General features: G+C 43.1%; 1 protein-coding gene across 1 annotated transcript in view; it reads right to left on the minus strand.

Annotated features, from left to right (window-relative positions):
* LOC115425528 (bile salt-activated lipase-like) overlaps positions 1–12,778 on the minus strand; it is a 14,786-nt gene continuing 2,008 nt past the window's right edge. Inside the window, exons 2-14 of the mRNA XM_030143162.1 lie at positions 10,154–10,207; positions 9,912–10,034; positions 9,645–9,792; positions 8,826–8,945; positions 6,922–7,119; positions 6,051–6,181; positions 5,717–5,824; positions 5,435–5,558; positions 4,552–4,738; positions 1,228–1,431; positions 816–1,013; positions 579–686; positions 1–168 (exon numbers count right to left, since the gene is read on the minus strand). Coding sequence (XP_029999022.1) covers positions 84–168; positions 579–686; positions 816–1,013; positions 1,228–1,431; positions 4,552–4,738; positions 5,435–5,558; positions 5,717–5,824; positions 6,051–6,181; positions 6,922–7,119; positions 8,826–8,945; positions 9,645–9,792; positions 9,912–10,034; positions 10,154–10,207 — 1,788 coding nt within the window. The 3' untranslated portion in view covers positions 1–83. The remainder of the gene's footprint in view (positions 169–578; positions 687–815; positions 1,014–1,227; positions 1,432–4,551; positions 4,739–5,434; positions 5,559–5,716; positions 5,825–6,050; positions 6,182–6,921; positions 7,120–8,825; positions 8,946–9,644; positions 9,793–9,911; positions 10,035–10,153; positions 10,208–12,778) is intronic.

The raw sequence follows: 12,778 nt of genomic DNA on the forward strand, positions 1-12,778 counted from the left end.
AGACTTTATTTGACTGAGTGAAGACCAGCCCTCAGACTCTGCTGGTTCCATGTGGGTCAGTCCAAGTCCTGGTTCCATGTGGGTCAGTCCAAGTCCTGGGTCTTCACTGATGGCAGGGTGCTGTATGTGGTCGTCCAGTAGTCCACGTAGGTGGACCTCAGGTCATAGCTAGAGAGACCACAGGACAGGAGACCATGTCAGCTGGATCTACTGGGTCTACAGGATCTACCGGATCTACCAGATCTACCAGGTCTACTGGATCTACAGGATCTACCAGGTCTACCAGATCTACTGGGTCTACAGGATCTACCGGATCTACCAGATCTACCAGGTCTACTGGATCTACAGGATCTACCAGATCTACTGGGTCTACAGGATCTACCGGATCTACCAGATCTACCAGGTCTACTGGATCTACAGGATCTACCAGGTCTACCAGATCTACTGGGTCTACAGGATCTACCAGGTCTACCAGATCTACTGGGTCTACAGGATCTACCAGGTCTACCAGATCTACTGGGTCTACAGGATCTACCAGATCTTCTGGATCTGCTGAGTCTGGGTGTCCATGGACTCACCTGACAGAGGACTTGGAGATCTTGTGGTTGATGGTCAGATACGGTCGATGGTATTTGGTGAAAGCCGGCCACGGGGCTGGGACTCGACTGTCACCTGTGTTGGGATCACTAGACAAGACAAGACAGACCAGTTTAGACCAGTTTAGACCAGTTCAGACCAGTTCAGACCAGTCCAACCTGTCTGAAAAATAAGGTCATGGTCTCATTTTCTTTCTCCAGTGCATGGTGGGAGTTTACCCGGTCCTGGCGAAGTTGGTCCAGTATGCGATCATGTACCCGGACAGGTCTCGGTGTCGGGGGAAGTAGACCAGCGGTGTGGCGAAGGGTTTACCGAACAGGTACTGGAGGTCCTCTGCATGCTCCGCCCCCACCCAACTGGGGAATCCTGGGATACGAGTCTTCATGTTGAACAGGTAGGAGTAGGTACGGGCTCCACTGAGGGACAGTGGACAGGACAGTGGACAGGAGTGGACAGGACAGTGGACAGGACAGTGGACAGCGGACAGGACAGTGGACAGGGCAGTGGACAGAAGACAGGACAGTGGACAGTGGACAGGAGTGGACAGCGGACAGGACAGCAGAGACCACAGTCAAACCACACCCCTAGCATTTGAAAATGTGGACCACCCAGACCGGACCCACAGCAGACCTGGTGTTGTTGGCATGGAGCTGCAGGGCGATCTGGGTCGGGACCAGGAACAGGAAGTCGGTCTCCATGTCCGCCACCGTCTTCTTCACCACAGATGGATCCGGAGCCGAACCCCAGTGGGCGGAGTAAACACCGTACGCCGAGGAGATGGCGGCCGTCCCCTTCTCTTTGGTCAGACCGGCCAGAAGACCTCGAACGTCCTCCCTGAGGAGCAGGAGGAGGACAGACATGAGGTCCAGAAGAGGAGGAGGTCTAGGGCACGGGGGTCGGACTCCTGTTCTTTCAGGTTCCACATTCAGTCTGATCTGATCTGCAGTGGACCGGACCAGTCAAATAAGAACAGAAGAACCTAGAAATAATGACAACTGACAATTTTTGTCTTTGTTTTAGTGCAAAAAAACCCATTAAACTATGAAAATACTTACTTTTATAAACTATCCAAACAAAAAAGATGTGAATAACCTGAAAAAACTGAAATTTCCTTCAAAAATCAGTGCAATTTTCTCAGTCTTCTTCCTCCACTTCTCATTAGTCCATGTGCATTCTGGATCAGATCTCCAAAGACACTAAACACTGAGGAACAGGAAGAAAAGAGTTCAAACTGGACTGAATTTAATACAGACATTTCAGGTTGGACACATTTGTTCAGGTTAGTCACATTTTATTGGTACAGGAGAGTTTGGAAATGGAAATATTTTCATAATTTAACATTATTTTTTTGCACTGAAACAAAGACAAATATTTGTAGTTATCATTATTTATCGGCATAATGTAATATTTTTTTCCGTCAAACCCAGTAGTAAATCTGCAGTCCTTCTTCTGTGTGGGTTCTTCTGCTGTTATTATTGGACTGTAGATCAGATTGGTCTGGATGTGGAACCCACACTAAAATGAGTTCCACAGCCTGGACTGTGGAGTTTATACACTTTGGAAATTCATCCTAGGGGTCGGACAGGAACCTTTGGGGGGACCCACTTGGGCCTCGGGACGCATGTTTGAGACCCCTGTGGTCTAGGGTGAGCAGGTGTAGACCAGCTTTGACCCGCTCTATTCAGGACATTAGCATTTTTACCTTCATCCCACTTCGTCCACATGCGGAGACAATGTCCCACAAAAAGCATGAGTTCATCAGGCTAAAGGTGCACGTCCACATGTACCATACATACAAAGCAAATTTACAGAAACAGCTGCAACAGGTGAATTTGTGTCAGAATAAAGAAAAATAATAGAAGATAGCACACTAAAAGAACATGATGTCAATTTTCATTTATTTTGGGGATTATTTTGTTCATTTTGTCCTTTGTCCGACATCTGTTTTGTTGGGACCAAGGTTCTAATAGTTTTGGATTTTTCAGTATAGTTTAGTTTTTTTTTGTGTTTTGTTTGTGGACCAAGTGGGGACGAAGGCCATGTGATGTCCCCATGAAGCCGGTGGGAGGAGTTAAACCAGGTCTAACTGGACTAACTCCATCTGCTGTGTTCAAAGGCAGGTTTCTGAGCTCGTAAGTCACGACTTCAAGCTATGACTCACGACTTTGTAGCATTCCAGGTAAGTCACACCAAACTGCCTGAGCGCAAGGAATTATGGGAGCTCGATGTAACCAAAGCAGCCTGGCGGACCACAACGGGCTGATGCTCATTTATAGTCATTTCTATCCCAGAGGTGTGTTCTTTTTGTTTATTTGAGGGAAACAGGAAGTGCATAAAGCAGAAGCTGTTCTACTTTTTCTGTTCCATTATTAGTCTGTTTGGATCCGTGTCCTAACGTTAGAGCAGCTGCTGAATATGCAGAACGTTTAAGGACAGGGTTCGAATAGTTTAGGATTTTTCATTCTAGTTTTATTTAGTTTGGACTTTTTTTTCTCTAATTCAGTTCATTTTAATTTGTTTTTAGAGCAGGTTTGCTAGTTTTTATTATGTTACGACCCATAGGTGGGTCTGTAGTGTCATTCCGTGGGTGTGTCCTTTTTTGTGTGTGTGTGTGTGTGTGTGTGTGTGTGTGTGTGAATGGACAAATATGTTGCAGGTGCCGAGCCAGTTTCCCCCCCTGTGATTGGAGCAGTGGCTGGAGGCGGACCTTTAAAGACTGCGGAGCTGGGCCGGACCCCCGTTGCACTTCCTCTACTCCCAACCCCGCCTCCATTCCGCCAGCGTTCCTGTTCAGAAGTAGGGGAGGTGGGCTGCCCTGTTTGTTTTATCTCGTTTTCTCCTGTTTTTGGTAGAAGGTTAGGCCTTGTATTTTGGTTTCTTTTATTTTGCAGGTCAGCCTAATTTCTCATTAGTGCAGTTTTGTTTGTTGTTTTGGCCAGAGCCCACCCCGAAGTTTCAGTTGCCTTTTGTCTAGTTTTCAATATCCTTATGTTGCACCTTGTAAAATAAATCACCATTTTGTTAAACTTGCACAACCCGTGTCCAGGGTTTTTTTTCTCTGTGGCTTGGGAGTGAGGAAAAGTGAGCACACTCTTCATGTTGCACCCTAGGGTCCCCTAGCCGGGGCGTAGCATGAATTGGGGGCTCGTCTTTGTTGCGCGTTGTCCTTTTGAGCGACCGATAGGGGTAAGTTGGTAAGTTGTTTTTTCTCTCTTTCTTTCTGGTTGGCAGTTTGTGGTTGTGACTATGGCAGTCGAGTTTAATTTAGATGATTTTGTCGTAGCTGCCATTTGGGATAGGGTCCCCTAGCCGGGGCGTAACAATTAGTTTTTGTTATTTTCTAAATGCTTAGTTTTAGTTTAGTTTTAGTATTAATTTTAGTTTAGTCGTCTCTTTTCTCTTCTTCTCTGTGCTCCTATTCAAATCAATCCCAGACAGGACTCTGCTGCTTTAGTCTCCATGTTTCCAGGTAGAGTGGGGACCAGAAGACGACTGGAAACCACAAGTGAACACAAGTGACGGAGCAAAAAGTGTCGTATGGTGCTGCTAGCTAAAATTGCTTGAGGGAAATAAAAGGATTTTATATCAATTCGACATTGACAAAGACGAAAACAAAGGGAATTTTATCCCTAATTTTTGTCCGTTTTAGTTAGTTTTGTAAACACACAATACAGTTTCAGTTAGTTATTGTTTTTTTCTTTTAATTATAGTTTTTATTTATTTCAGTTAACGAAAATGTTTTTACTGTTCTAGTTTTCGTCATTTCGTTAGTTTTCGTTGACAATAATAACCTTAGTTGGGACATGGTAACAGACAGTAGGAGCAGTGGGCTGAGAGCAGAGCCCTGAGGAACCCCTACAGAGCCACGTTTAGGTGAACGTCCACAGAGCCCTGGTGGAGCTCCGCCCACAGGTGTTTGTTCGTTTCAGGTGCTGTTGTTGCTTCAGTACTCACGTGGTGGTGTTGGCCTTTAACCTGTTGATGGAGGGAACGTCGACACCAGCGAAGATGTGTCCGTCCATACTGTTGACCCCCGCCATGTAGTCGAACTGAGCGGTGTTTTGGAACAGTTTACTGGGATGATCCGGGATGAAGTCACCGTCGACCACCGGAGAGAGTTCCAGGAGATCCATGACGACGCCTGGACAGAAGAGACGCCCACGCAGGTGAGACTTTTATTCAAACGTCCGATTAACTGATTTAAGATTTTATATGTTGAGAGACTCGATGTTTTATATGAAGACATCGACTGGATACAACATCGATGGACTCAGTCTGGTTTGGACTTGTGTCTGTTGTTGTCGTTGTGCCTAAGGCTCCGCCCACAGCAGGTCTGAACGCACAATTTGGATTTTTGGGTAAAATCTGATTTTTTTGTGTGTTGGTTCATATTCCACATTAAATGCGACTTCTATCAGTTTTGAGTCTGAACTGAATGTGACCCTGAAGTGACCCACATGCACTAAAGAGGTCCAGACGTTTGTTGCATTTCAACGACGTAAAGGTCGGCTAAATGCAACCAGGATGTTCAGACTGAAGTCACATCGGAAAATATCTGATCCAGGTCAAATTTAGGACCTCATATGAAAGTGGTCCGGGTCAGATTCAGGACCGCATATGAAAGCGGTCTGGGTCAGATTTAGGACCGCATATGACAGTGGTCTGGATCAGGTTAGTGCTGTTCACACTGTCTTTAACAGGTCAGATCCAGGTCACATATGGGTGAAAAAATCGGATTTGAGCCACATTTGTCTGCATGTGAACGGAGCCTAAATTCCGTCTCCTCAGATCCAGAATCCTGGATCCTGATGCCGGTTTTTCTTCCAGCTGTTCTGACCTTTTCCCAACAATTGCATCACGTCAATTTTTCCGGCCATGGTGAGTCCGACTGGGTCCGATATCTTCAGACACGCCAACATGTCGTCTTCATTGGTTCTGGAACAGCCCACTTTACGAGCGATCTGAAGAGGAAAATAAAAACATAAACCGTCATTGGTCAGATCCTCATTCTTCACGTTCTCAGCTGTAAATAACTCAATGACAATGGTTGCCGTGGATACGACCCCCGGTGACCCCGGTGGGAACTGGTGGAGGTCTGAAGTGGACTGGGTTTGTGGACCTTCTTGGTCAGAGCCATGGGGTTTTTCTGAAGAGCCCAGGGACTGAGGGAGACGCCACACTGAGTGATGGCCCTGCGGAAGAGACCGGAACTGTACGGAGACACCATCTGAGGGGTGGACAGAGGGTGGACAGAGGGTGGACAGAGGGTGGACAGAGGATGGACAGAGGATGGACAGAGGGTGGACAGAGACAGGACAAATGGAGATGTGGACAGATGGACAGACACATGGACAGATCAGCGTTAGATGGAATCCTGATCCAGATACACCATGGTTCAGATTTTCCTGCTCTGTCATTGGTTGGTTCCTGATCTGTGGGTGTCAACCTCTGACCTGGTAGCTGACGCTGGCGGCTCCTGCTGATTGGCCGAAGATGGTGATGTTGTCGGGGTTTCCTCCAAAGCTGTGGATGTTCCTGCGGACCCAGGAGATGGCGAAGTGTTGATCCCAGAGGCCGTAGTTCCCTGAGACACAAACACACCAAAGACCAGGACAGAGTTAGACCAAGACCAGGACAAAGACCAGGACAGAGTTAGACCAAGACCAGGACAAAGACCAGGACAGAATTGGACAAAGACCTAACCTGGGACTGACAACGAACACATAGAACAGCAGGTTAGGGTTAGGGTTAGACCAGGGTTAGGGTTCGACCAGGACAGATTTGGACAAAGACCATCCATTGACAAACACCACAGCAGGTCCAATCAGCCGGTTCTGGTTTTTCCTCCATTGTGCTAAAAGTACAGTTAAAAATAATAACAAAGATGGCGGTGTTCCACAGCTGTGTTTACAGCCACGTTTTATCTGCACAGATAAGATGCAAACAGCAGCGCTCTGAAGACAGATGGCATGCTGGGAAAAGACCATCAGGCACCAGTTGGATACGATAAAGTGGAGCATGGAGGGTTTTCTACGGGTCAGCTCTGAATCCTGATCTGAACTCTGAACCATCGGAACCCAAACAAACCCATCGTAGCAGAATCTACAAAGTCATATTTTTGGTCTAATTACTGTTTTACGAAAGTAACGTTCCACAGATGGAACAGTTTGGATCCAAATAAAAAATAAAAAAAATCGGACTTTAAGGTAAATGTGTCCATATGTGACCTGGATCTGATCTGATCTGTTCCAGACAGTCTGAACAGCACTAATCTGACCCAGACCACTTTCATATGTGGTCCTAAATCTGACCCAGACCTCAGACCTGGCATTCGGGTGTCTCCGGTGCTCAGGAAGCCCAGGGTCCCCACCCGGTAGTTCACCGTGACGATGATGACTCCGCCCCTGTCGGCCATCTCCTTCCCGTCGTACAGCGAGTCTCCGAGGATCGCCACATCGTTGGACGCCCCCAGCAGGAAGGCCCCCCCGAAAAGGTACACCATCACCGGGAGGTTGGTCGACACTAGACACAAAGAGGGATGGAGGTAAAACATGTCCACCGCCCCCTGGTGGCCACCTGCAGTACAGCTCATAAGCCCCGCCCCCTAGGTGTCTGTCAAAGAAAAAACTAAAAGTTTCCAACAGTGTTTGTTCTTCGCAGTCACTGATATTTACACAAATCAACTTGTATGCAGATGATACTTTATTCTATTTTAAAAGCCTGTTTATGATGATGAAAAATACAACATGTTTGAATTTATCCTTATTCTACGGCTTTAATGCAATGAAATTTTAATTGAAATGTTTAAATAGTTTAAGAAAAAAATGTTAGTACTTTAAGTTCAGATCTTAAAGTAATGATGCTTTAAGAAAATGTCATAGTATTAGAGGAACCAAGCTGTAATATTTTCACAAGTTTTGATGTTGAAAGTTAAAATAAAGTCACAAAAATATAAAATTACAATGAGATGAAATGTTTTAACTCACGACCTACGGGAAAAACAGTACTTTAAATACTTGAAAATACTTTAAACTGTTATATTTGTACATATGAAGTTAAGGACATTGGCTTTAAAATGATAAATCCAGCAGTTGGACATAAAACATCAAAAACATTTGTCCAGTTTACGTTTGATTATTGTAACAGATAAAGTAGAACACCCAGCTCCATTTCATGCTTTAGTTCAAAGTTTTACTTTTAGATAAGATTATGAATTCACTGCTAACCAGATGAAAGGAGTCGCTTTTCCATTGACCCTCAAACTGCATGAATGTAACTAGTGCATAAAAATTTGTCAAATGGAAAAATTACAATTTTTCTTAATTTAAGATTTTTTTTTTTGCTTAATTCAATTTGTGTGTGTGTGTGTGTGTGTGTGATTCAAGATTTTTTTTTTTTGCTTAATTCAAGATTTCTTTGCTCAATTCAACATTTTTTGCTTAATTCTAGATTTTTTTTTTTTTTTTTTTGCGTAATTCACAATGTTTTTGGTCATTTCAAGATTTTTTTTTGCTTACATCATTTTTTTTTGCTTAATTCAACATTTTTGCTTAATTCAAGATTGTTTTGCTTAATTCAACCTTTCATGCTTAATTCAACTTTTTTTGCTTAATTCACAGTGTTTTTGGTCAATTCAAGATTTTTTTTGCTTAAATCAATTTTTTTGCTTAATTCAAGATTTTTTGCTTAATTCAACTTTTTTTCTTATTTCAAGATTTTCTTTTGCTTTTTTGTGTTTAATTCAAGATTTTGTTTGCTTAATTCAAGCAAAAAAAAAAAAAAAAAGCCAATAGAACCAGTGAAATTTATCTTGTTCAAATAGGTGTAAACCCGATTTTCCAGATCTGTTGTCTATAAATCAGTTCTTCTATCTGACTGAACAGTTCCTCTGTAGGTGATTCTGTCTGATTTTCAGTGTGATCAGATATTTGGACCAGAAATGAGAAAAATACACTTGGTCAGATTTAGTTTTTTTTCCAGAGGAACCAGCCTTCTAGATTCAAACCAACACAGATTTATGTTCCAGTTTATGGAAGGACTGACACTGACATCTGCCAGAAGAAAGACAGTCAGCAGCACATTTGGACTGAATGAACAAACCAACCTTCCACACTAGTGTTTGGAACACATTTATATAAATATGGGACAGTTTAGCTCAGATGGACCATGGGAAACAGACCAGTGAGGTGCATTTACGTGGCTCTGCCTGAGGGGGCGCCGTCACCTACGTTTACGTCCCTGTGGAACGAAAATGTTCAGGTACAGACAGTCCTCACTGCCCTGGGTTTTGGTCTGCAGCAGCGTCACCTGCAGGCAGCGTTCACGGTACGTGGTGGCCTTCAGGACGCCTGGCAACGACAAAAACATCAGAGAGCCGTTCACGCCAAGCCCCACCCACACCACTGACCTTTACCACGCCCCTTTTACATCATTAGATCTCACAAAGTTAAAGCAGCGCTGCCGGTTTTAACAAATGATTGAAAACATTCACCAGAAAAATTTGATAAATAGACATAAGAGATAGATTTAACCAGAGGTAATAACCGCATTTATCAACTTTAATCTAATCTAATCTGATTTAATCTAATCTGATTTGATCTAATCTGATTTAATCTAATCTAATCTGATCTAATCTAATCTGATTTAATCTAATCTGATCTAATCTGATTTAATCTGATTTGATCTAATCTGATCTAATCTGATTTGATCTAATCTAATCTGATCTGATCTGATCTAATCTGATCTGATTTTATCTGATTTGATCTAATCTAATCTAATCTAATCTGATCTAATCTGATCTAATCTAATCTAATCTAATCTAATCTGATCTGATCTGATCTGATCTAATCTGATCTGATCTCATCTGATTTAATCTGATCTAACTGAATCGAATCAAATCGAATCAAACACACAAAACACAGAAACCACTTCAGTCCTGAATTTTCTGTCTCATTAAAGCAGATTCAAGATTCATTCAGAACTGTTTCTATTCAGTGTTGACAGCAGTGCACTCTGGGAGTTGGAGGAGGCGGAGCCAGTGCACCTACCGCTCCATCCAGGATGAGGTTTGGGTTTTTCCCATTTTCCAGGGACGTCAGCGAAGGGGATCCCTTTGAAGACGTCCACGCTCCTCATCAGGCCCATGCGGTGGCTTTTGCCTTCGACCCGCCCCCCCTCCGTCTGGACCACGCCCAACTACACAACAAACACACACAACAGACACACAACAGACACACAACAGACACACACCCGCTGATTCAAACCCATTCAGATCATAACTGGTGAGCTCTGGGTGTTGTGGTTTGACCTTTGACCTTTGCAGCTGAACCTGAGTTCAGGCCGACGGCGAACAGAACCAGAACCAGCAGCATCTTCAGCCTCAGGTTTGGACGGTTCTGGACGGATCCACAGAGATGAGAGAAGAAACAAACACACACCTGAAGAAGACAAACACAGAAGAGTCAACCACAGACCCAGTGCATCATGGGAAAACACACACACACACACACACACACACACACACACACACACATGAACACCAGAGTCAGTGTGGTACAAGGTCTGTGTCCACGGCTTCACCTGGACCAGCAGAACCCAACAGAACCAGAACCTGACAGAAACAGAACCCAACAGAATTAGAACCTGACAGGACCAGAACCCAAAAGAACCAGGACCCAACAGAACCAGGACCAGAACCCAACAGAAGCAGGACCCAACAAAAGCAGAACCCAACAGAACCAGGACCCAAAAGAACCAGGACCCAGCAGAAGCAGATGGACCTCTTGCCCGTCGTTCTATCGTTCTGTCCTTCGTTCCGTTGTTCCGTCGTTCTGTGTCCATCTGAACACCAGCTGGTATTTAAAGCTGTTCAAACCTCTTATCTCCGCTTGGCCTCAGTTAAACACACACTGTTTACCTCCACCACGTGGCAGACACTGGAAACCAACGATGGAAACCAACGATGGAAATGAATGATGGAAATACAACGGCGTATTAGGCCACATCAAAAAAATAAAAAACGCTTGTCATTATGAGAATAAAGTCGTAATATTTTGAGAATAACGTGTAGTTTTAAAAAAAAATCTCATAATTTAACAAAAATAATTTAACATAACTGTTATAAGATTACAGACAAAACATTTTGAAAATAAACTTGCAATAGTGTGATTAGAAGTCATAATTTAGAAACTGTCAGTTCCTCCTCCACAAAAGAGGAAATTTACTCCAAATCGGTTCGGTTCTTACGAAGAAACAAACCCAAACGTGTGCAAACTGTCTTCAAAGTTCGACTAATGCTAATGTGTTGATGGTGGGCGGGGCTAATAGGCTCAGTATTTTGTGGATGGGGCTAATAGGCTCAGTATTTGGTGGGTAGGGCGAATAGGCTCAGTATTTGGTGGGTGGGGCTAATAGGCTCAGTATTTGGTGGGTGGGGCTAATAGGCTCAGTATCTGGCCTTTGTGCGTAAACCCCAAATGAAAGGAGAACCTCAGAGAATGTTCCAGTTTTACATTACGTAATGAGTGGGTACGACTGTATTCTCATAAATTATGGGTTTTATCTCAAAATTTTATGACTTTATTCTCGTTGTGACAAGTGTTTTTATTTTATTCGTATGTGGCCCTAAAACCCCATTGTAACAGAATATGCAACATAATATCATAACTTATTTACAGATAAGACGCCACTTTTTAATTGGTGTCTTATCTGTACGCATTATGAGCTTTCCACGTGTATGTTCACGCCACATAAAGTACTACGTGATTAGCGTAATTAGTGATTAGCGCAATTAGCGGTTAGGTTAACAGTTAGTGCAATTAGCCATCAGAGTTAGCGGTTACGGATATGTGAAGTGGAGATCTTGGCGTACATTGACATGCCATCAAATGGTGTTGAATAACATGTGAAAGGATGAAAATGCGTACGTATGCACGACAAATGGCATAAGAACTGACGGGACATATAACACGATTTCATGTGATCAGTCTGGAATCTGAAAAAAATGAATGATGCAATTAAAGTTGTTACTTTCCCAGATAAATGTACATTTTGGATGGTGGTCCAAGGGTCGAGTCGATGGGTCGAGTTGCAGCAGAAAGCCATTGGTGAGACTTCAGCATAAGAACAAGAGGCTTGTCTAGGCCATGAAACAGCACCAGTGGACTACTGAAGACTGGAAGAAGACTACTGAAGACTACTGAAGACTGGAAGATGACTACTGAAGACTACTGAAGACTGGAAGATGACTACTGAAGACTACTGAAGACTGGAAGATGACTACTGAAGACTACTGAAGACTGGAAGAAGACTACTGAAGACTGGAAGAAGACTACTGAAGACTGGAAGATGACTACTGAAGACTACTGAAGACTGGAAGATGACTACTGAAGACTACTGAAGACTACTGAAGACTGGAAGAAGACTACTGAAGACTACTGAAGACTGGAAGAAGACTACTGAAGACTACTGAAGACTACTGAAGACTGGAAGAAGACTACTGAAGACTACTGAAGACTGGAAGAAGACTACTGAAGACTACTGAAGACTACTGAAGACTGGAAGAAGACTACTGAAGACTACTGAAGACTGGAAGAAGACTACTGAAGACTACTGAAGACTACTGAAGACTGGAAGAAGACTACTGAAGACTACTGAAGACTGGAAGAAGACTACTGAAGACTACTGAAGACTGGAGGAAGACTACTGAAGACTACTGAAGACTGTAAGACGACTACTGAAGACTACTGAAGACTGGAAGATGACTACTGAAGACTATTGAAAACTGGAAGAAGACTGGAAGAAGACTACTGAAGACGACCGAAGACTATTGAAGACTGGAAGAAGACTAATGAAGACTACTGAAGACTCTTGAAGACTGTAAGATGACTACTGAAGACTACTGAAGACTGGAGGACGACTACTGAAGACTACTGAAGACTGGAAGAAGACTACTGAAGACTACTGAAGACTATTGAAGACTGGAAGACAACTGCTGAAGACTACTGAAGACTGGAAGAAGACTACTGAAGACTGGAAGAAGACTACTGGGGAAAAAAATAAATAAATTAAAAAAAAAAAATATATATATATATATATATATATATATATATATATATATATATATATATATATATGTATATATATATATATGTATATATACACTTTTTTTTCCTTTTTTTTC

Source organism: Sphaeramia orbicularis, chromosome 9 (genome assembly GCF_902148855.1).
Source record: "Sphaeramia orbicularis chromosome 9, fSphaOr1.1, whole genome shotgun sequence".
Classification (NCBI taxonomy): domain Eukaryota; kingdom Metazoa; phylum Chordata; class Actinopteri; order Kurtiformes; family Apogonidae; genus Sphaeramia; species Sphaeramia orbicularis.